The sequence below is a fragment of the Cricetulus griseus genome, chromosome 2, assembly GCF_003668045.3.
Source record: "Cricetulus griseus strain 17A/GY chromosome 2, alternate assembly CriGri-PICRH-1.0, whole genome shotgun sequence".
Taxonomy (NCBI): Eukaryota; Metazoa; Chordata; class Mammalia; order Rodentia; family Cricetidae; genus Cricetulus; species Cricetulus griseus.
Genome location: NC_048595.1, coordinates 360672593 through 360698582, shown reverse-complemented (window position 1 = coordinate 360698582; position 25990 = coordinate 360672593). Strand labels below are relative to the sequence as shown.

The 25990-nt window shown below is 37.3% G+C and overlaps 1 protein-coding gene across 1 annotated transcript in view; it reads right to left on the bottom strand.

Moving 5' to 3' along the window:
* The window catches only part of Ctnnd2 (catenin delta 2), a 654324-nt gene that overhangs the window by 509703 nt on the left and 118631 nt on the right, over positions 1–25990 (bottom strand). The window contains exon 2 of the mRNA XM_035439156.1: positions 2857–2969. Within this exon, the coding sequence (XP_035295047.1) occupies positions 2857–2969 (113 nt within the window). The remainder of the gene's footprint in view (positions 1–2856; positions 2970–25990) is intronic.

Here is a 25990-nt window from a genome sequence, read left to right as displayed (position 1 = left end):
ATTATAGTTCTCATCCACCATCTGTTTAATGATAAAATATCTGTGAATAAAATTTTGTGAATTGCTTATTTTTAGATTTAAAATACATACTAGTTGCTTGAAATGAAAATTTGGAAAGGAGATTGGCTCCAAAAATGGTAGAAAGGTTTATACACATTATTCATGATTAACTACAAGCATTAAGTTTTCATACTTTTTAATATCCCACAAAAACTTCTTGGAAAACGATGACTATTGTCAATTTTAAAACAATGTGCTTAATATGGTAACTGGTTTTATAGACATAAGTCTTATAAAATTATCAAATGACCATGAACAGCATCTGAAAGAACCAAAACTTTACAGGAGAATACTGAATGGGATTTCTATATATTGTAATTACATCAGTAACATTTTATCTCACTTGTTAGAAGAATAAATCTCAGAAATATATTCAGATGAATAATCTCAAGATAATCACCATTTTGGCAGATTTCTAGAAGAATGCAGAAACTCAGTTCAGGAGTGTTTGTGCTCCAAAGGCAAAAATGGACAAAAGAGACAGACAGGGTTCTTTAAAACAGGAGAGATCCTTTGTCATGGCATTTTAACACATGTGTTTAGGGAATAAAGATACCAGGGTTCTAAAAATATTATACACCTTTTATATCTTGGAAAGTATTTTTTTCTATCACAAAGTCTTCATCTACAAAATGAAAACCTAAGCCATAACTCATAAGATAGTTACAGTACATTCTATAATTTAGGTGAACTGTTTGGTGTTATAGCTAGCTTATGGGAATTGCTCAGTAAATATTATCTTTAATAATCATTAAAGTAATATAATTTAGACATTATAATGTACAGTATTACAGATCCCTACTTCTAGTGGTTGAGAAGATCCATTCAAGTCTTAAAGGTATTATCATCTTCAAATCACAAAAATCTATAAGCCTAGAACTTATATAAGTCTACATTTAACAATCCAACTATACCTAAACTTCAGGTAATTATCTTAGCAGGCTGTATTCACAAAACCTAACTGGTATGAAAAGTGAGCATTTATGTTCTTATGTGAAAATGTTAGGATAATGTATTATTTTTCATATATTGTAATTATATAGTGCATATACAATAGGTACATATCCTGGCACAAAAATATGATCATGACAAGAATGTAGATTTGTATGTTACCTAACTGCAGGTACATACATTCTAAGAGGTACACAGTCAGATGAGCTTTATTTTTGTGCAAACAATATTGTATTTACTTACACAACTGAGATAATCACAGCATGAAGCTATATAATCTTATGGCATTGCTGCCATATTTGTGGTTGACTGTTGACTGTAATATCATAGACTGTGTATGATAACATCATGTACAAATACATGTTCTAAAGAAAATGGGCGTAAGATGTATTCTATACTTGGTAGGATGGAGTATTTATATGTGATAAGGTTGATGGTACTGTCAAAACAACAACAATACAGCAGAAATGTAACAGGAGTTGTATGTATCCTTTCACTATCTACACATTGGACACAGATGGAATGATTACTACCCCATGGGCACTGCCTTTACGTGAAGGTGTCTGCCTTGGAGGAATTCTCTATGGACCAGTGGAAGCAATAAAGAGTGGATAGACAAATGAGTTCTTTCCTCTATTGGTTGTCTTGGTCACAGTGTCTTGTCATAGCAATGAAAATGTAACTAAGACACATACATAACTTACATAAGGCTTTGCACATAGAAAACAACACCCTGCCCAAGATGTTAACCTGGTTCATAAACACAGAGTTCAAAGACTTCTACCAAAAACTGATTACAATGAAATAAGAAAAGAACAGTATTAGGAGCCTACTGATACTATGTAGTTCAATTCTCACTTTGGAGCTGGGAGAAAAAGAGCCAACCAAACTCACAATGTACCTTTCAGAATAAAGTGTCTATAGAGCCTAAGAAGAGAATCTCTGGCACACTTCCACCCATGACAGGCTATGGTGCTGTTTCCCACAAGTGGACTGTGGAAGCAGTGAGGGAATTAAAAATGCAACTGGGGGGTAAGTCCACAGGGAATGTCAGAACCCTGGAGATGGAAGAAACTTAAGTCCATAATTCATGGTGTGGAAGAGAGGCAGCCTCTACACAGACTCCCTGCCTCAGTCTATCAGTGATCAACAAACTGCTCTGGCATTCAGTGAGAGAGATGTTGGAATCCGTTTGCCATAGTGTTACTGTTTCCTACAGATGTAAAGTACCCCAAATACACCACCAAACAGATGGTCAAGAAGTACACTATGTTTCAGAACAGAAAGTTAAACCTTACACATGGTCCCAAGAAGGATAATTTACTTGTAATCAAGTGGCTTTAAAGAAAGTCTTTTTAGAAGATGTAAGTCTCAAAATAATTAGACACTTTCTGAATTAACAAATATTCTTCCATGTGTAATTGCTACTGGAGGAGTACTTTTTAACAGTATTATATATTAACAAACAACTTGGATTCTATCAAAACATTCATCTTGGTAAACCTTCACTTCAGTATCATTTGAGGAGGGAGGATAAAACTGGTGATTTGGCATCTTCCCACACCCAACAAGTTGACTGCATCAGCAAAGCCTCCCTTTGTGTAAAATTTGCACGCTTTGTATTCAGGACAAGCACTAATTTTTGTTAAGAAGAGTCTCAAGTACAAATCAGACTATTCTGGACACGGTTTGAACATCTCACATCTTAATTCAGGTCACTTACAAGTTCTTTCCCATGTCTGATTGAGTGTCCCAGTTCTGTGGCTAGGTTTAAAAGGAAACAAACACAACCACTTCCAATGGCAATTCAAAGTACAGAAAACTCAGGGAGCACAGAGCCCATACCTGATGCTGCTCATACTGCCTGTCTCCGAGCCAAGCTTGCATCGCTCCAGCTGGCTGGCCACGATCTGCCGTTCAGCCTCCAGCTCTCGGGTCAGTCTTTCAAACTGCAATTCCTGAAAGAAACCCACCAAAAAGTTGAATGGTAGCATCTATAGGAAACACAAAGTTTAGAACCAAAATGACAGGATGACAGATGGAGAAAATAAGATTTTTTTTCAAGGATCAACTTTGAGAAACAAAGGCTGTTGCTGTATAATAAGGCAAGGGCTTGAAAATTAGACAGATTTGTAAGACACTGACCCCAAGACGCTGATATAAGCTATTAATTATCTGTTTCATCATGTTTAAAATGGGCTAAAATAATAATTTCATAAATAGAAAGTGAGAATTCAGTGAAATACGTAGCTAAAGCACTTTTCTTAGATATTTTACTTACATTTTTATCCTGTTGTTTAACAAGAAAAATTATAAGAAGTCCCATATTTAAGAAAAAAATTTAAGTTATTATTTTTCAATTTCATGTTTAACTATTTCAAAAACTAAATTATCTGCACAATTATACTTTGGGAATAAGAAAGGAAAAACATTATTGTAACCTAAAAGTAGAGTAGAAGTAGATTTTTTTTGAAAATTAAAACCTCTCTCCAGGCAGTGGTAGTGCGCACCTTTAATCCCAGCACTCAGGAGGCAGAAGCAGGCAGATCTGTGGGAGTTCATGGTCAGCCTGGTCTATAGAGTATATTCCAGGATAGATTCCAAAGCTATACAGAGAAACCTTGTCTCAAAAAACAAAAAAATATTTTGTGGAAATTTTGTTGATAGGGTTTTTATATCACAGGTTGTGATAATTCTTTTAGTTTTATTTAAAAAATACCCAAACCAAAACCTATTGTTCATAAAAGTGGAATTTTTTTAATATTGGCATTATTTGGAGATTCAAGTACAAGACACATTGCCAATGAGAGACCGCTCTTCCTACCACAGTGGTACAGCTGAGAAAGCATGTTGGTCAAGTTCAGTCTTTCTTCTAAAACTCTGAATGGTACAAATGATTTCTGGTACAAAGTGAACATGAAGACCCCTGTTGGATGAATCTCTGACCCATGGCTTGGCCTCCTCTCAAAAGATCTATTTCTTTGGAATTTCCTCCTCACAGAAACATCCAATTTCTTATTTCTAGAATTTCAATATATATTGTGTCTTAAATCTGACCATGCTACAGGAAACAAAATTATACTTTTGTATTGAACATACCTTTAAAGCAATGAACTTAAAGACCACAAAGGGTTGTTCTCAGCCAGATGGAAGTCTGTGATTTGTGTTTAAATTACTGTATTTCAGCTTCCCCACAGAATACTACTATGGTGACACAGCCCAACAATCTAATCCACAAAATCAAGTGGCACACACTTAAGACATGCAGCTTGCTTGCAGATCTTCCCATAGTATGCTTTCTTCATGCCATTCCAACAGTCAGGAACAATGAAGACAGTTAATGGTCCGGGTCCGTGGGAGACAATGTTGTTATGAGTGAAGGAGACAGTCAGTTGCCAAAAGTGACGGGAGACACTCAACAGTCACGACCATGGGAAACAGTATCTTGGCCAAGAATGATGAAAACAGTCAATGGCCAAGAATGACAGAGATATCAATAGCCATGAGCAAAGAGAGACAACCAAATGTTGGGAGTGATGGGAAACAGCATCAAGGCAGGGATTGACAGGAGACAGTCAATGGTCAGGAGGGATGGGAGACCATCTATTGTCAGGAGACAGTGGCAAATTTTCATTTGAAAACTGCATTATGAACAGAGGGTAAGAACTTCAAGCATTTGGCATCCCTTTAAATAGACACAACATCTACCTTTCTGATGAACATCTTTGAATATTTCCTATATTGTATGTTTTAAGAGGGAAGATACTTTGAAATGTACAAGACTTGAATATATCTTTATTTTACACTATCCTTTTTTAATTTAAAATTTATTTGTTGAGAATTTCATGCATGAACACTACATCTGCATCATTTCTACTCTTCTTTCTCTCTTCCAACATTTGTCATGACCCCTAACTTCTTCTCAAATTACTGATCTCTTCTTTATTCACTATTGTTAAATACGTATGTTTAAAAATAATCTGCAAAGTCAATCCAAAGTTGCTCATTTGTATGTGTGTTTAGGGCTGACCTATGCCACCTTTGTAATTTGTCCAAAGGATTTAACATCGTATCACACAGATAATTGCTCAGCCATGTTCATTGCTACTATATGCACAGTAACTAGGAGATGGAAACAACCTACATGTCCTATAGCTGAGAAATGGATCGGGAAAATGTGGTACATGCACATGAGGGAATACTATTCAGATGTAAAAAAATGATCTCAGTTATAAATGTACTTTTCCATAATGTTTCTCTGATTTACACTCTCTGATCAAAATTTTATAAAAGTTTACCTTTGCCTTGCTTTTATAACATTATAGGTACAGTATTTTTCTTTCTGCCTTTAAGATAGTTTTCTCCATCATCAATTATGTGAGATTCGATAATGTTCTTTGACATAATATTTACTTAGAATTCACTGAGCTGATTAGATTTGTGAATTGTTAGCTTTCATTATATGCAAGAAAAAATTAATCATCTTTGTGAATGTTCTTCACTTCATGCTTTCCTTCAGTGAGAATACAATATGTTACTTAGAACTAACCCTCAACTCACAGATTGTTTAATTAATTTTCCTTGTGCTTCATTTTGTGTCTGTGGTGTTTTTGGTATATCCAAGTTAAATAATCTTTTCTTCTGCATTGTTCAATATTTCATTAATTATTCCCAGAGTATTTTATCTCAGACTCATGTAAACAAAAAAAAAAAAAAAAAACCAGAAACTGTATCCTCCTGTGTCTTCAGATGGTTCTTTCTCTGTCCTTTAGTAACTTTTGTACTCAGATTCTCTTCTCTACTCTCTGTTAAATTAGAGTCTTTATTCTCAAAGAAACCCTTTTAAAATATATGAGCCTGGGAACCTCAGTGGCATTTGTATGTTTTCCCATCACTGTTTCTGTCTTCCTGTATCATAGACAGTTTGATCATAGACAGTATCTTCCCTTTCCCATGAAAATGGCTCATGAGGAAGGCTATTTCAGCCACTCGATGGATGCAGAAACAGTTGGGATATAACCACCCTATCCTTGCATACCCTTATATCTAGATTAACAGCTGAGCTTCAAAGAGCTGCAACTGATGGGACAAGTAATAGACCATTCGGTGGAGGGTTCATTTTCCCTTGACCAAAATGCATCTGCATCTAGAGCAGCCACTATCTACCCAGAATGGAGGTGACCCTTAGGCCATGAGAGATACTACAAGGGTGTTGGGGGTGGAAAGATGACATGCTGAATTAGCATGATGTTTAGAGGGAGAGCAGACCTCTCAGGCCTGAATAAGCTTCCAGGTTCTTTTCAGAGTATGTGAGTTGCCAAAGCAATCAAGAAGAGAGATGACACTAGTCCGATCTGGAGACTATGTATGAGATGGAATGGAAAAAGAAAAGAACACAGTGAAACAGACAACACTAGACGTCTGCAGCTACATGGCACTGATTAGTTCAATGAAGAAGAGGCTGTCCTGAAATAAGACACAGGAAATGGATAGACTTGGAGAGCAGACTAGACAAAAAACATCAGGCAGAGGGGATCTAAAATAACTGTCTATTAAGACCTTTACCTGCACAGTCCCAGTAAAGAAGTAGTACACATGAGGCTCCAAAATGTGCAATGGGGAAACTGGCCAGAGACACCAGGATCTGATGAGAATATTGTGCAAGGGTGACAGAGAATGACCAGCAGTGAAGGACACTTTAAGAAATATAAAGTAATGCTGAGCATCCCTTTTCTCTGTTCCTCCAATATAGAGGCATTCATAGGGAACAAACATTTATTACAAACATCAGATCTATGACTCCAAGCTTATTAAAATGTACATGAGCAGACATAAATAGTCTTACTTTTAGAACAGCGCATCACTGACTCATATAATACATTTGGATTATTAAGAAAATGATCATATAGTTTTATAAATTTGTCCTGAGGAGCTTGAATTAATAATTTATTTCCTTTAATTAAATGGGGTTTATTAAATGTTTTTTAAGTGTCTAAGTGCATATAAAGTCTCCTGAGGGGGCTTAGCTAGTCAGTATGAAAACTGAAATGAGAAAACCCATACTTCATCTAATTCCTGCAATAAATGTTTTATGTAGCACTGTGATGGACCATCACCTGGAAAGGAACAAACCTACTCGAGAATGGTGAAAACTGAGACAGAGTCACAAAGTGAATACAATAAATGTGCGATGCTTTTATTAGTATGGGAAGATGAACAGCAGATCAGACATTAGATCAGCAAAGAGAAGATAGACTGGACTCCAGAAGAGGAATTCTGTTTATGCTACAACGTGGTTTGCTTGTAGGAAACAAATGACATGAGATTCAAACCTCCTGCACCTAGGCTTGGCACTAGATGGAATGGGGAGGTTGTTCCCAAGCATGTCTGAAGACTTTCCATGTGTACTTAACATGCTGAGTTCTTTTCATTGACTTCTTTCTACCATGGAGAGGAAAATAATCCTGTTCACAGGGCCCAAAAGGACTCACTAGAAGTGCTGAGAAAGACAATTATGTGTTCTGATGAAGTGGGGGCAGGCCTGAGGATAATGAGTAGAAAGAACCAAGGATGATGCCTGTAGTCATACTACTGAAGACTTCAGGATTCTCCACAGTAACACTAAAAAGAACATGTTCCTCCTAGTGTGTATACTTACACGAGAATGGAAAAGCCACTGTATATATCCTATCCATCCTTTAAAAAGTAGGAAATTATGTCACTTGGAAAAATATAAAAATCTCCTTGAGAAAGTATCAAATAAAACACAGCAAACAAAATCTCATTTTTATGGGGAATCTGAAAGGAGAATGCTAGTTACCCAGGACTGTGTGCATGGCATTAGTGGATTAGTGGATCTGGTCAATGGGCAGAAGTTTTCAATTATGTAGGAGAGGCAGGTTCAAGCAAGACGGCTAATGTGCACTGTAGTGGTGGTAACTGACAACAAAATATTAGATTCTTGATTATTGATGAGATAAGACTTGAAGGTTCTCATCACAAAAGTGTATAAGATGATAGAAGTTGTATTTAACTTGAGCCACTTCATGATATATATGGTTTTCAAAATAGACTGGACAACCTAATACACATTTGATCAGTTAAAGTAGGTGAGTAAAACGAAAATAATGTATGATGAAATCACATCATCCAAAGACCCAACGATATAATTCGTAAGTACACTTCATTTATAATCATTATTTATTCAGTGTCTGTCCCTGCAGGGTGGAAAGAATCATGCAGAAAGGGGCCACTTTGTAATCTGTAATTTTACCCTGAGAAAATGCTAGCCAGTAGTTGGCTTAGGACATTTGTTTACGAATGAATTGTTTAAGATCACAAGTCATAGCTCCTTGAGTGCAAATGGCAGGTTGTTTACTACAAGGTAATACCCAAAAATGTATTTCATGACAGAAACAATTGTGGACCAATAGCAAATCAGTATATCCATTAATGCCTACTTTGTTTTTTTCTTTAATTGTAAGCACAGTTGAATGTCTTTGCTATTGTTGTTCCTTTGCTTAGTTGTCTGTGTAACTATTATAAATTCAACCCAACATTCTTCTAATTTACTCAAATCGAGTTCTCATGATATAATATCTTTGGAAATAGCCTAGCTAGTGATGTGAAAGAATCCATCAGTGCAAGGTACGGAAGAAATCTTTGCCAGAGTTTCTGGGTGGTTGGAACCTCCATAGCTGTGCATCTGTGGACTGCCAGGTTCTGCAACCTAGCATTTACTTTCTTGTGTAGATTTTTCTTCTTAATTCCTCCTGATTTCCTCTCTTGATTAAAAAATTATCTTTCAAGATAGACAGAATGAGAATCATTCTTTTAAGACTTTGAACAGCTCTCTATTTTAGCATATACACACCTAGCTAATACTAGGGCTGGGTATGAAAGTAGAGAAATTCCAGGAGGGAAACTATTTCTCCTCAAAGTGTCAAGTGGAGTTTGTTAATCTGAGCTTGTCAATGTTAATGTTGAGAAGGTAAACTTATAGAGGTACTTATTTACTTAAGGAAAATCCTTTTTTCGTCCTTCACACAGTAGGTATTCATGTCCTCTCCATTCTTCATGCTACAAGCTTTTTGGGTGATTTGTCTTAATATAATTGCAGTTTTTAGAAATGCTGGTGGTCATTCAGCAGGATTTTCTATGAAGTATGAAGTTCAGTACCACAGTTCTACAGCATATTTTAAATGTTTTCCTTTCTTATTTTAGAATTTTCTTCTAACTAGTTTCCTTATTGTTTCTACGTTATTCACATAGAAAAAGCTATACCTGTCCCCAGACTTTCTATCAAGCATTCTCCTTTACTTCTTCACTATGTTATCTTCCACTTCCCCATGTGTAAGCACACCTTCCTTTAATTTTAGTTTGTTGCTGTTCTGGCTAGTAATTTAAGAGATAAATACCATGCTATGAATAGTTCCCTTAACTATCATCTGTTGTTTAATTTATGAGCATGTAATTATTTCTCCTTTCCATTATTTTAGCATCTCTTTCTTTTTCTTGATTCTATAAGGCTTTTCCACATGTGGTAGACTCTTTCACAATAGAGCATCTTTGAAAATATTCTAGTTCTATATCCAGTGGTTCCTATTTGAGTACTGAGTGTACAAATGGTGAATACATCCCCAGTGGGGTTTCCTGGTTGTGTTTTCTCAGGATAATTCTGAGTGTGCATAAGGAGTACCATGTGGCACCAGATGAAAGATGGTTGGAAATATTAGTTGCCCTCTTCCTCAAATCTACCTATATCTCTATTTCCATACACCTTTGACAATGAATTCTGTATCTGTGCCTTACGATTTAACTTTTCTTCACTCTTTACAACTCCATTTTCGTCAGTGGGATGAGTAATCTGACACTTTGTCCATCTACCATACCAATACTTCCTATCAGGAAGTTCTAAGATATTTTTCACTTTTGGCCTCTAGGTTTTACTAACCCTTGAGTTATAATGCACTGTTGTTTTCCTCATAGAATTAATTAAAGATATTCTAACAAATGATGCTTTGTAACCTTGGTGAAACACAATTCTTTATCCATTGCATCTGCCTTTTATACATTATAGCCTGTTAAGATTGTTTCCTTGCCATTTGGGCCAGAGAAGAGAGGTTAATACAGGTTCAGCTCACCTTTATTAAGTGTTCTGATTAATTTCTGAAAGAAAACTGAAAATTTCAGAGCAAAGAAGGTCACCTAAGAGGAATGATGAACCTATTACATTCCAAGACTTTGTACCAACTGCAGAACTCCCTGAGGTTGAGTATTTGGGTTTGCACAGCTTGGTCCCTATGCTCCCATTCAAAGCATGAACACATTGTACATCAAGGTGCTTGCAATGTTTCTGCTTTGGAAGATTTTTTTAAATTTTCTGGATGTCTGATACTTTCCCATTTGGTCAACATTCTTCCTATGGCCTCTATTTCTGGAATTTGGGTTCATACTTTATTTTATTTTGAGCAAATCAGTGGGTGAGAAATAAAGATAGCAGTCAATTTTTAGGCATGTACTCTTAATGGGAGGAATTTTAACAAGTTAACCTTCTTGGAGACCAATGTTCTGCCTCTCCATAGCCTTTTTGCAGTTGCTGTTGGCTTCTTTTGATGGTGGATTTGACTATCTAGTGACTTATAATCCCAATGAAACTTTGTCCTAGTCTGGACTCACTTACACCCATCTAAGGACATCCAAATCCACCACAACCACAGCTTTTAGTGGATCTCACAAGATTATCCATTTTTTCAGAACCCACCCCCCAGATTCCTATTTCTTTATTTTCTCAGTGTAGTGGCCATTCTGTCTCCATATGACACCTGGTCTTTATATGCATTGGTGTTAACACAATAAGTCAGTTCCTTATACAATGAGAGGATTAAAGATCACTGCTGTCTCTGTCTTCAGGTACTACTACAATGCTTTCAGGGCCTCTAACAGCAGCACACTTTCAATCCTGGAACAAAACCGTGGCTCACATCTAATTTGGAAACAATTACTATCAACATCTTATCTTTTCTGGTTTACCAGGGAGGAGGTCACAGTACAGGATGGAGGCTTCTCTATCCCAACATCTCATTGCAGAGGTAATATCTTGCACCATATTGTCTCTTATTTGTATGAATCAAGGGCTTGAGATATAAATAATTCTGAATGACCTACTTTCTTATATAACACCCAATTCCCATTTCACATGAATGACTTGACTTTATAGCCACCACCTTCTGAAAATGTTAATTCTGTCCAACCGAGATACATTGCAGGGCACGTCTAAAGAGAGAATGGTGAAATGACAGGGTAATAATAGGAATCTTACAGTCAAGTGTCCAACAAATGTGGGGAAAACAAGCCATGATGTCAAGATGGAATGGAACAAATAAATGTCAGCTGTTCAGCTCTGTAGACCTCATTGGAGAGTCAAAAACTATGGTGAAGAGCTGTCTACAAAAGTTTACAAAGCTGACAGATAAATGTTTTAAACAACCATGGTGTTATTCTGGGTCACCTAGCAAGACAGAAGATGACAGGAATCAGCACTCTGAAGCAGACTCTTAGGCACCTTTCCAGAGTAGTCACAATGAAACATAACAAAACATCTTTTCTGACCAAGTCTTCAATTCAACAGTCTCTAATCTGCATGCTTTGACACTTTAGCTTGGCAAAGGCCTTGTCAGCTATTTAAAGCATGTGAGCTAATTCACTTAACTCAACTGAGAGACAGACACCTGGAAATTAGCAAAACCAGTTTCTGTATAGTTGAAGTTGACATCAATTCCATTGGTCCTGATTAAAAGTTTAGGAATACAATTATATTGATGACTGTTAGCTACATCAAGTAATTTCTAGAAAAATATAATGCCTTGTAATTCTCTTAGACTACAGAGTATAAACATGTATATAGAAGGGCTCAATAGTTTGTATATTGATTTTTTTCGGGTGACAAATTGGATGTAACTATTATATTTATGGCAATAGTACATAATGGTGACAGTCAATGTTTTAAGTATTTATTGACATGCAATGGTCATATTATTTCTGGCTCCATACCCATCCAAAAGACAGTGAGTATAAGTAGTCTTGGAGTATAATGAACTCACTTAACCCCATGTCTATTTTTTCTCTTCAACTTTATACATGGTCTTAGAAACCATAATTTACTCAAGTATTTCTTCTTACTTGGTATAGAATGTCCTCAATGAATGATGACTGAGTCAATAGGTTAATAAATAGTAAATTATACCCTTCTTGGCTAAGTGTTTCCCATGGCATTACTAACTCATTCCAAGAAATATTATTCCAACAAAGTAGACATTTAATTGTTTGAGACATCTCAGAAATAAATATGTCAAGCTAGACCTTGAACTAAAGCTCTAACCCAATCACAGTGTTCAGAATCCCTGTGTTTCAGAATACTAATGCTAATTGCATACACTGTTTTCATGTAGACTGCAGAACCAGGAATCATGCAGCCATAACTGAAATATAAGTTTCTTTAATGGGGAACAAGTAAAACTCATCTTTTCATACTGCTCCCTTTACTTTCTCTCTACCACATACATTTGGAAATAAAATGATGTGATTGTTCAGATATAAGAAGAATACCTATTGTGATGTGCCAGTTCACACTGAGATGGAACTAATGCCTTCTAACACAATCCTTAACTTTTAGAGGGTAACTGTCAAACTTGGGAATACCCTACAAAGGCACAGAAGGGTAATTCCTCAACATTCTTGCAGTAGTGGGGAACGTAAGTAGCCTTCTGTTGTTTAAAGGATGAAGAGGGAAAGACTAGGTTCCATGTAAATCAAGATACCCATTTTCAAAAGGACTTTGCATGCACTCATCTTTCCTCACTGCTCTATAAATTCATTTCTTCTTCCCTGTAGCTCCTGATCCTTAAGTCAACAATAATGCATCGCATCTGACTTTCAATTTTATGGCACTAAATCTCAACTCTGCATCATGCTGCTCTCTGAAGGTGTATTTCTTATCTCAGTCTGGGAAAAACTGGCCATGACCCTCACAAGACCAATGGTTCTTTCTTGGATTCTCTTAACTATACACTTGTCTTCTTTCTTCAACTGTCTATGCCCGGCATTAGGAACCATACTTAGCTCTATTAGTTTCCTTTTACCTAATATAGGAAGGACATACTTAATTATCAGTAAGGGGATAGATGGCTGGTAAGCCAGGAATGTTTGTAACAATTTCCAGAGTGAAGACAAACTTCACTGGGCATGAGAAAACCACTGGGACATTTTTGCCTTCCACCCACTGATTGCCCTTCTCCAAAATAAACTGTAAAGTCCACATTGAGCAAAATTAACTATATTAAGATTGAGATGCTTTTCTATACATCGTTACCCTACCTTATTTCTGGGACAGAATTCTCCATTTTCCCATAATTTATCCTCTTTGTAGCATAAAATTCTCTTAAGTTTACTAGTAGCTGTTTGAGAGGTGGGAGTGACTTAGTATTGTACGAGGAGGAAATAGGCCCTCTTTTTGGTGACTCCACAGTTCCTAACGAGTTCTCTCTCACTGTGTCATCGGAAAGCAACATGTGTCAAAATGTGGTGGTAGTGAACTTCCCTTTCTGCCTAAACTCATATTAATGAAATGTCAAGGAAACACCACCTTTTCGTCATAACAAACACATGAGCAGATTCTTTCATCCCCATTTTCTGGCAACAAATGGCAAGTTTCAATCATTCTTACATAATTATATTTTACTCAAAAGCAAAACTGTATCTTTTCCATCCAAAGCTCTTCCATCAACTCATATTATGAACAAATAAACAAAAGTTAAAAGAATAGATTAACAATAGAAAAAATGTATATGTGCTTTCTGCATGTACTGAGTGATATAGGCAGGGAGGATATGGATGCAAAATTAAGTCAGGCCTAGATCCTGCTGATGGACTTAAATCTAGCAAGAGAGTTGAACGCTATTGAAAATTTACCTTAGTACAAAGTAGCCTGTTGAAGGAGCAAGAAGGAAATGCGAATGAAACTTATAGACAACTTATCAGGAAAGAGGACAGCTGAGAAGGAAGAGTACGGAGCCCATATCAGGTGCAGGGCTTATCATTTCAGGACAATAAGGACTTACCAGTGACCATGTGTAAGAGTGGAGGGAAGCCATCATATTATAGAACGTACAACTAATTGATCAATGTAATTGCAGTTCAGTATGGGCCAGACAGTCAGCCAAAGGAGTTGCTTGACAAAAAGGTTAACACTTTCCCATATGCCTAGTAAAATCCACTTAGTAAAATTTTAGCTCTGTTTCATTGACAATACAATACTTAATGAGAGTGACTATTTGGGGAAATTTCAGGATTGATAGGGTAAACATGGCCTGTGTCCAAAGTTAGGCTATGAGGTCCTCTCTTTGCCGCTCCCTTCATATCATTACCAATGGAGAAACTTTTTATAACCAAGTACACAATAAAATACTCCAGGGTTTTAGAATATAGAGCTGTTATACATTTTATCCAAAGAAGCAGACCCATTTGCTTCTGCTTCACTGTTGTTGCTGACAATACTTTATTCATTCGGGATACACTAAGTTTCGAACCTCTTTTCCACATTGCCTCAGCGTGATTTTGTTTGTTTTCTTGTGTGTTTTTTTCCTGAAATAAAACATTTTGAATGAATATATGCAGTGACTCTAAGTCAACAATGAAGTCTAGATACTGAATTGTATATCCTCAGCTCAGAGTGCATGCCCACTTTATACAACTTAACACTTGGACATAAGTAAATGTCATATACATTAAGCACACATCTCTGTATGCATTTTCATTGGTACTGTGACTCCTGATGTTGACTGAAGGGTCTCTGGTCATCATTAGGTCAATATCAGATAAAAGGAGTCATAACTATAATTATACCTTATGTGATAGTTGTAAGAGCACTGCTATTTACATAATAATAGCTATGGTCTTACTGCATTTCTTCTTCACTGTGACCCAGTGAAAGATCTGGAATGTGAACTATAATCCAAGTGTAAGGAGGACTAAACTGACAATCAGGGGTTAAATAAACAATTTAAGATTATTTACTGAGTCGGTGGAATAGCAGGAAACCCAACAGAGACAACTCAGAGCTCTTTCCCATTTCCTGATAAAGTATTTAATATGCACATACATGTCAACTCTTGCCTTTCATCTGTGAAATATATTTTCCCTAGCTTAGGTAATAAGTCAAAACATGAACATTCTTATATTAACATGTTTAAATCCAAATGAGACAACAGAATCAAATGTACTGTTCATTTGTTACAGCACTATGTGCTCAATTTTAAAATCTCTTCACTACAGTAGCTTCCTGGTTTGAACCTATCGGTGTGATCTGTTTTCAGATAAACATCAAAAGACTGAATTTAAATCTGTCTTCAAGCTGTGAAGTTTTACTTTCTTTTCCCTTCATTATTTTCCCATGTTTTGATATTCTCTACCAGTGATAAATAAAGCATGGTTTGACAAGGAGTACGGTCATCTTTGCCTCTTGATAATCACACAGGAACTTATAGGGATGCTGTGTTTATGTGCCACAGTGTGAATCGCTTACATTGCAGCTACATGAACTGTGACGATGACTCTCACCCTCTGTAGTCGCCATGCCTTCGAAGCCCCCAGTATGTGAAATGTCTTACTGGGTGTGCATCACTGAGCTTGCAGGCTATTTTCACTTATCAAGAACAGCTTACCAGATGTTCCTGGTACACTGAATTTGTCACACTGCAGACAAGCTAATATCATTATGTGAGACCACAGGGGAAAAAATAAAAGACTCCACATTTACTCCAAAGTAAGTACCACGAGACCCATCAAGGCAGTTGGGTTTGCACATGATACAGCAGCTTCTAGCAAATGAGCAGCTCATAACAACTTAGTTATAATGGGTGGCAGGATCCTACACCATAAGCTCGACTCCATTAAAGGGAATTCAAGCACATGAATTCATGTACAAAGTATAACCTTAGCATCTGTCTACACTCAGCCAATATTTTGTTTATGCCTTTTTAGGAACAGCCAAATTATCTTCCTGTCCCCTGAAATCAGGTACTAAAATTCCCATCAACTGCAGATTTCTTTACCTGGCAGTGAGGGCAGGTCAGACTGGCATTAGCCCCCTGGGCTGCTGCACTGGGCTTCAGGCTGCTCCTGATTCTGGCAGCTGTTTCATGCCTATTAGGCCAATTTTTGCTCAAACAATTTTCCCTTGTTAATCAAGTAGGGAAAGCAATAGTCTAGGAGGAAATTAAATAGTCAACAAGATATGTGTACCTAATAAACACTACAGAACTGGTATTTAGTCAAATAAAATGATTTACTCCAATCCTATCTCACTCAGCATGGAGGACCTGTTTTAATAAACTCAGGCAATGCACTTTGCCATAGAAGTAATGTCCCATTTTCTTTCCCCAAGTGATGCAAATAGTCTTCAGAGACAAAAGAAAAAATAATCACTATTTTAAGTGTTACTTTTGTTTTTATAGATGAAAAATAGGACTAGAATATGGACATGGATCTACAGATACATTTAACTAAATGTATTTTCAAGCAGTTTTATGTACAGGACAGGTCAGCATTTTTGTGAGGATTCTAATTTTCTTATCATTTTTACACCTTAATCATAAGGCATTCTCCAATCTTTGGAGAGCATGTTCTCCCTTACAGCTCAGCCCTCGCCTTCAGAAATCCATAAAATTGAGGGCTATAAACATTTTATATGTAACTTTATATGCATGTATGTGTAGGTGCACTTGTGTGTGTACATATATGTTGGTCATGTGTGAGCACAGATAAAGAGAGTCTTAATTGTCATTCATTAGAAACTGCCTTAATTAATTTTGAGTCAAATTTACTCATAGAGTCTCATAAATAGGATGGGGTCGAGGAAGCCCCAGGGATCTGTCTGTCTCCAGCTTCCCAAATTTAGGACTTAAAGTGAGTACCACAGCACTTGGCTTTTACACAGTTCTGGGACTGAATTTAGTGCCTTATGTCATCAAATTGAGCAATTTATTTACTACCTCTCAAGACTGGAAGTTTCATACTCCACACTACTGAACTTCCCATGACTCTAGTCATTCTAGGCATCATGCCTATAGTGTCTCACTCATGCTTGTTTTATGTGGGTGTTATCTACAAGATCATGGAGTTTGTTTTTCTTGGAGAGTTACCAAGAACAGCACCTCAAATCCACAAAATGTCAGCTTTTATCATCAAAATCAAAATCTTAGGAAAATCTAATGAGTGATTCTGTCTAGGGCTTGCACTCCAGTCCACTTTCAGACTTAACATGATGCTGACTCTTCTGCTGATAGCACGTACTACTTTTGGGGTGAAAACCCCATATTTTCTGTGACTGAAATGGAGAACTTCATCTCTGCCACATCTGTTTCCTTTCTTGTTTGTTAGCTCCATTTACCCCACTTTGTAGCTCCCAACAATCCACATACTACTCCTGACATAGCCATAACAACTCTCAAGTGCCTAGTACCAAGACTTCCCTTACCATCTGAATTGGACTTCCATTGGAGTAACATGTTTTAATGAACTTTCATAACTTTGCCAAGTAGCTGTATCAACCAAATGAAATCACAATTTAACTAAATCATTTTTATAACCTTTTGTTGAACCAGACATCTCTAGACTATACACCTTGAAGTTGACAACTTTATGCCTACAGACAGGCAGGACATATATTCCCCCAATTTTATATCATTGTTGTTATATGATAGTTCTTATCATTGTGTGTTCTTATCAAAATGTGTTGTGTCAAAATATGCATATTATGATATGATTGTGTTTACTTTGAAGTCATCTGTCTAATTCTTTGATTACAAATTTGAGTAGTAAATACACAGTTCACAGGTTCCTGACACTCACTTTCATACCACTAGTGATTCATAAATAGTATATCACTGTGATATATAAACATATGCCCAATACACAGCATTTGAATACAATGGATAGGCTTCTAGTATCTTTATGAAGTGTACTGTCCTGTCAATGTTGTCTGAATGCCCCTCTATCTGCAGAAAGACACGCTACTATATGCTCATTTGCAAGCAACAAGCAATTATTTACAACTGTATGACAATCTTCTTTAGAGGCCCTCAACTGAGACAGTGATTAAGACAGAAAGCCTTAGAAGAACAACTATGTAAACTTCTTTCCTTGCCTACTTCCCATACCTCTGACTGGAAAATGGAGAGCTATCCTCCCTGTTTGATGCTGAACCAGACTACCCTGTCTCAGAGAAGCAGCTGTTTCTAGATCAGGGTGAACACAATGATCCCATGTGCATTCATATAAAGGTGCAATCGTATATTTAAATGCATTGCTTTCATACTCAAAAACCAGTCTACTTTTCTGATAAGTATATTTTGGTAGAGTGACACATTTTTCTCTTATAAAACTCAATGATCTTATGATAGCTATTCTTGCTCAAAAGACTTTTATCTAGGAGGAAAATTAACAAACGCTGGGGGTTGCCAGATCACAGACATGAAGGTGCTGGGCCAGTGACTCAGGTGACTGATCACCTGAGCCACTCTGGCTTGCTCCTCCATAGCTAAAATATATTTTCCAGACTTGTACTGGAGAGCCCCACAGGGCAGACAACAAAATCCTATTCATTTATAAGGGATCACAGATTGGGAGATCTTAATTCTGCAGTTATGGAAACGAAGGCAGAGGGGGATTAAATGACTAGACTACGAAGTTTCAAAGACCACATGGGACATAATCAAGGAGAAGAAAAATGAAGTAGAGATAATGCCAGAGCTGGTTCTAATCCATTGTCAAAATATATTACCCCACTATGGAGGCAAACAAGTCAATGAAGCAAAAGCCAAAGCAAATACAAAAGAAAGAAAACAGAATAAACTGGAGGGGGACCAGAGAACATCTCTCAGTGTTCTGCTTTGTTAACTAGTTTCCAGCAAGAACACTAAGCATCAAACATGGTGAAGCAACATGGGTTATGAACATCACTAAAGTCAGTTGCCTTCTTCATGGAGAATGCTCATCTTAATTTGAGACTCCTATATAGCCGGTATTCAAAAAAACTATATCTATGTTGATCTAAGCAAACAGTATAACACTACAACATTAAAATAGGGATTTGCCAATCCTAAGTGGAAATAAATGGCCCTCAGCCAACACGTGTGCTCTATTGTCCAAATATATCCCATGATACACCTGAATCCGCAAACAAATGGGAGGCCCAAGCCAGCTGTGGACTGTTGCCAGTGCCAACTCCTAACAATGGAGAAGAATTTCAGAGCCCTTAGCCAAATGGTCAAGGGATTCCAGGGTCACTGTCTCCAGTTCATTCATTGTCTCCTTCTTTAATTCCTTCCCATCTCCACTTCTAGAGTTAAGCTTTCTAATTTTTTTCTGGCATAAGTACTCCATAGTAATGTATCCACATTCAATCCTCAACCTCAGCAACTAAATTTAATTACATTTAACAGCTCAACACTGAATATAGTATCTCTTGAAGAAACTATTAATGCTAATGAAAATTACCAGAATTTGGTTCAGAAGAGCATGGGGGCTTGAAATGTAGTGAGGCAGATGCAATTCATAATGAGGGAATGTGTGACTAATGAGGGAGCTCTGCAATAAGAATTCCGATCCAGAGAATCCCTTCTTATAGGAATAGGCACTCCAGGGTTGAAGCCTGTGCGGAAAATGGTGGGTAACACTCAGTAGGCAAAAAGCTGTTAATTATCTATCTGAATTACACTCAACCAAACAGACAGGTGACAAACACTTTAAAAAGCTCTTATTTTCAAGACTTTTAAATTTTGTCAAAAGCTCTTATTTTCAAGACTTTTAAATTTTTGTCAATGCGTGTGTGCCCCAGTTGTACATTTGGTACCCATAGAGATCAGAAGAGGGACATCAGATCCCATGGAATTGGAGTCAGGTGTGGGAGTGAACCACCAGGTGGGTGCTGGGAACTGAACCTGAGTCTTCAGCAAAAGCAACAAGTTCTCTGAACCACTGAGATATCTCCGGACCCCAAGTCAGCATTTTTATAAAAGCAAAATCAAAGTGTGGTGGTTTGAATGATAATGAACCTTCAGAGTCTCAGATCTGAATACTTGTTCCCCAGTTGGTGGAACTGTTTAGAAGGATTAGAAGGTGTGGCTATGTTGGAAGAGGTGAGTTATTAGGAGTGAACTTTGGGGTTTCAAAAGCCTGAGGGCATTCTTAATGAGCTCTGCGCTCTCTCTCCTATTTCTCTCTCTCTCTCTCTCTCTCTCTCTCTCTCTCTCTCTCTCTCTCTCTCTCTCTCTCTCTCTCTCTCTCCCCTCTGTATGATCAAAACATAAGCTCTGAGTTAGTGCTACAGCTCTGCTGACATACTGCCCACCAACATGGACATGGACTCTCATTCTCTGAAAATGTACTGATAAACTCTACCTTCTATAAGCTTCCTTAGTCATGGTATCTTACCACAGTAGAAAAGTAAACCAACGTAGGCAATCAGAAGTCACACACCAATTCTACATTTTTATTCCTGGAAAAAATAATTATCATATCTCTGAATAAATTAATACAATCTGGGAGAAGGGAGTTGCCATGTTTATCAACATCCTAGAGTTTGCAGTTTATTCAAAAACATGATGAGAAATCAAATTCATCAAACATTGTCTAGAGATATGGCTCAGTAGTTAGAAGAACTTACTGCTCTTGAAGAGAACCAGTCAAGCTCAGTTCCCTGTACCCACACTGTGCAGCTCACAACTGACTACAATTCCAGCTTCAGGATCTAATGTCCTGTTCTGCCTTCTGAGGGCACCTGCACTCAGAGTGGTCATTTACACATAGACACACACATGTGCACATTGCTAAAAATAAAAAAATACCTTGAAAAGAGATTATGTGTTCTCACTAAAAGTCTACCTGACTTTACACAGTGCTAAAGCAGGATCCACCTTTTGATTATGATGCTTTCGTCTAGGGTACAGCAGTGTCAGCATGACCACTTTCTCTCTTGCAAAATAAAATATTGGGTTGCAAGCAATTGCCCTGAATACTCACTACTTCCTTTAGTTTTAAAGATCTAGTAAAGCCAACAGGACACTTTGTTTAGGGTAATATACATATACATTCATAAATCATTGAACAAATATGCTTGGCAAAAAGGCAGATAATGAAAGGGGGGAGACAAAAATCCATGCCCTCATAAGAGATATATTCTAATGGAGAAAACAGTGAATATCTTTGTTAGGTTTTCTATTGCTGTAATGAAATACCATGATCAAAAAGCAAGGTAGGGAGGAATGGATTTGCTTGGCTTATACTTCCACATCAATGAAGTAAGCCAGGACAAGAACTCAAACAGGACAGGAAACTGGAGCCAGGAATTGATGTAGAGGTCACAGAGGGGTGCTGCTTACTTCTCCTGGCTTGCTCAGTCTGTTTTTTTTTTTTTAATATATCCCATGTACACCAGTCCAAGAAAGGCACCACTCACAGTAGGCTGGTCCCTCCCCCATCAATCACTAATTCAGAAAATGCCTTACACCTGGATCTTAGGAAGGCATATTCTCAATTGAAGTTCTCGCCTTTCAGATAACTCTAGCTTGTTTCAAGTTGACTTAAAACTTTTCAGAACAGTGAATAAACTAATAGCTGATGTAGAAAGCTACCTGCAATAAAGACAAACAGCAAGAATTCAGAAAAAGGAGATGACAGTGAACGAATGCAAATGGGATCCTGTAGAACAAACCTAAGCAAATATGAACAAAGATGTGTAAAGATTCAGAGAGGAAGGTAGATCAAACTGTGCTAAGGCTTGAAGGAAGGGGAACTGGGATGACCCAGCAAACTAAAGGAACTGCACAAGCAGAAGCCAAGGGAACAGAGCATGCTCCAGCAAGGGCTGTCCTCTGCTCAGCAAACTGAGCAGAGGTGGGTCAAATCTCAGAAGAGGACTGGTGGAGGAACATGGAAGTCCTGTTCAAACCATAAAAATTCCAATTTTGCTCTGTTTTGAGTGGTAAAATGACAAGTTTTACATTTTTGTAGGCTTCTATCTGAAATAATTTTTACTAACTTTTATTAACAGTTATTTTGCAAACCAAGTCTATATCATCATCATAGTTTGAGATCTGGATCGTATCAGACTGCTTAGGTAACATTTTTTTATCCATTTGGAGTTTTCCACTGTCTTAAAGCACAGAGGGGGTTAAAAATAAATTTGTTGAATATACAGTGTTACAGAATACTTGGAAAAAGAAAGAACTGCAGACATAACTAGCTAGCTGGAGAAATGCAACAGCCTCAATCTTAAGATGATCCAAGCAGCGTTTGTCAGACTTGCTACCTAGGACTCTCCAGCCAGGCAGAGTGGGGCCTCTTGGACAAAATCTATGACTGTCAAGCAAGTGATGTTGTTAGACTAGTGAAACTGTCTTTTTTCCCTTAATTTTGTGGCTAGCATTTAGAAACAAAACTGCACAGATAGCATTTTCCAACTTGGCATTTGGAAAGTTTCCTAACGTATTTTCTTTTCCAACCACATTCAACTTGGTTTATGCTTTCAGATGCTGTTTAAGAACTTTTTTTGTATCTTTTGCTGTATCCACCTCACATAGAGACTTAAATTAAAAATACTGTTCATATTCCTTTCTCACATCAAATAACTAAACTATGTGACTCAGGGAAACAGGCAAACATACTATCTAACTAATCAGTAACTGTTTGCACTTTGAAGACCCCCTATGGAAGGCCTCACCCTCCCTGGGGAGCAGAAAGGGTATGGGATAGGTAGGGTGTTAGTTTTGGGGAGGCAGGGAAGGAGGGGAGGGAGAGGAACCTGGGATTGACATGTAAAATAATTTTCTTTCTAATAAAAAAGTAACTGCTTACACACATGGATTGTGTCATACAGTTTGAAGGTTTCTAGTCATCTCAAATGCATCAACTGACTTTGAAAATATTTGTGTCTATCATATAGGCCTAAAGTGGATCAATTACTCTAATATTTTCATAATATTATTAAATAATGATCAATAACTAACATATTGCCAAAGATTAAAATCTTGTAAAATTACTACTTCTTTTTGTTTATGATATCCATGCTATAGATCCAATCCAGGGCTTGTGAATGCTAGACAACTGCTCCACCACTGAGGCATATCTCCAGCATTTAGAGTAAGATTTTAAACCCACTCAATGAAGCTTACTTTCATGTCTTAAAAATAAAAAAGTCTTCTTAAGTGTAATATGATTAGCATAAATTTTAACTTTTAATTCAATGAGATACTGAGCTAAAGGTGCACCTGCAGAGTATGTGTGAGATTTCTTTGTGAATATTTTGAAATAAAAATATCTGAGGGTGGGCTATTAAAATCTTAAGATGTGAAAGTATGTTTCTATCAAAATTTTATTAACGTTTTTATGAATGTGTTTACAAAGATCTTCCCCACCAAAAACTAAAAATAAGAAGCCATGTTTACACCAATATGGTAATTCACCTTCACACCTGCATTAAAGAAGATATTTATGATCCTCTGGAAGAGATAACTAATTCTAGGAACTTAATAGGGATGCATCTATTACTGGTATCATTGATTTGAAATCATTTCCTGACACTATGATCACCCACTCAGAAATACTTCAGTTTTAAAGACAAGAGTGTAAGCATTCCCTGGCTCTCTGTGTTCTATCACTCACAATTCTATAATATACATGTATGCCACAGATAAGACAATCTTACATCCTGTTTCCATAGGCAGACTATCACCATGGTGATGACTGTCACATTGCCTGTCTGCTCTCTATTGGTTTCAACAGCCTGTTAAATATCACAAAAACTTTCCCTAACGACAGTGGAAAAATAGGATGTCATTGACAGTTTTGGGCAATGATTCTCTCAATGAAGTATCTAAATAAAGGCCAGGTGAAGACACTTGCATGATAATGGCTTCCTATAATTATGGGGATGCATGCATCCAATTTACACCTGCACCATTTACAATAATCAAAACATGTAATTATCATATTCTGGTTCTAATATATAACATTGAGAACCAAACAACCAATGCAAGAAAGTGAACAGTGATCGCCAAGCAACAAGTTACTCACTGTATTGGATTCGTTATTTACTTCACATAATTACACTACCAGCTGATTTTTATGTCTTTATTCTCTATGGATATTTTCTTTCTGGCTTATTCATTTTAACACAAAACATAAAGATCAGAAAGAAAACCACTCTTCTTAACAAATTATGCCTTTTATCATGAACAACCATAACTTTTTGAAATCAAAAGCATGCATCTAGGACACACCAGGTTTTACTAGAAACAATCACTGGACACGATGGATAGTAGAGCTGGAACGGGAGCAGCAAACCTATAATCACTTTCTGTTCAGTTCCCTTACGTGGCTCTCTCAAGTTCAGCATTCATACAGTGGATGAACAAACCCGTTGTGAGGTCAGGAATACATTCTTACCTTACAGCCTAAACATAACTCTCAGTCCGCAGTTACAAAACTTGAGAAGCATGAGGAAAACGACATGAATAATAATGAAAGCACTGGAAAGCCAAATGGGGTTAGTTTTTATTTTGTTTCTTTTACCTTTGCTGGAACTTTGGAAATAAAGGGTCCTTAGAAAGTTGAACACAGTGGTCCAGGCATGAAAGTCCACCAGTCCTAAAGATGAAGAAGGGCTGCAATGCCCTCCTTCCCAGGCACAGAGCGGGCTGTTTTGGGCTTTCCACCCACCTGCTCCTCCCTCCTGGAAAGAAGGCTAAAAGCAAGCAGAGGAGCTCAAAGTCCAAGAATGCAGGGAATAGCACTCCTGGGAAAGTCGGAATGTTGAATTTCCACACTTTAATTTCTGCTTCCACTAGCAAACAGTGTTAAGAGAAAGCAAAGCAAGATGCATCTGATAGTACAAGCCTAGTGGTGGCTGTCTTAAAAGAGAAAAGAATAGAGTTCAGCCAGGCACAAAGGTCTCCATGGCAACAGTGAGTTTAGACCCCCACCGGCATTATTTATGCAACATTTCATCACAAAAGGACCCTCCCACTAGCCAGCCTAGCAAAGTCTCCTTTTCTAATCTTCCTTTCTTTTGCCCCAGATTTGTACCTGGGTTCTTAGCTATCCTTATCTGAATCTGAAGAAACAGAACAATCAAAAACAGCATCAAACAATTTTTTTAAAGAAAAGATGATAAAATAAGATTCCTAGATGTTGACTCCTTGGTGAATTAAAAAGCAAGTTTTACCCACTTCATATTGTAGCTAACATAGTGTTCGTTTCACAGATGGACAGTCATTGGAAAAGCAAGTGCTTAATTCTTGTTATTTTTTGTTTTAAAATGAGATTGCAATCCAAAGGAATAAAATGAGGAAAAAAAATCTAAGGTGCTCACCAGAGGCTCTGAAAAGAGACTTGTCTAGATGCTGACCTTGTGGCTAAATTTTATATACTGATATAAGCCTTCAGCTACCATAGCTATTGTAAACCTCAAACAGAATCTTAGTCTCTGAATTTTAGCAAAAAATAAATTCTGCACCTTTAAAACATTTTTAATTTAACTGTGGACCAAATTACTAGCAAGTCAACTTTATAATACAGGAGCTAAAGAAAGTTACTTGCATGTGAGTTGCACCTCTATGTAATTAAGGTGGCTGTGAACAACCAGGGTCACATGCTTCAATTCTATAACTGGAGACAACTGTGAGATGTGAGGATAATGTTGGGTGAAGTATAAAAGAAACATTACGGGTACCCATCTTAGAGATACTCAATTTAAGATTGGTTCACACTGATCCACTACCAGGGGCCCCATAGAGTATGGAGGCCTCCTCATTGTCATCCATGTTCAGGAGTCTGGATCAGTCCTGTGCTGGCCTCCCACGCAGCAGTCTGGGGTGGATGTGCTCCCTCTTGTTCAGGCACAAGAGGTTTCTGTGGGTTTCAC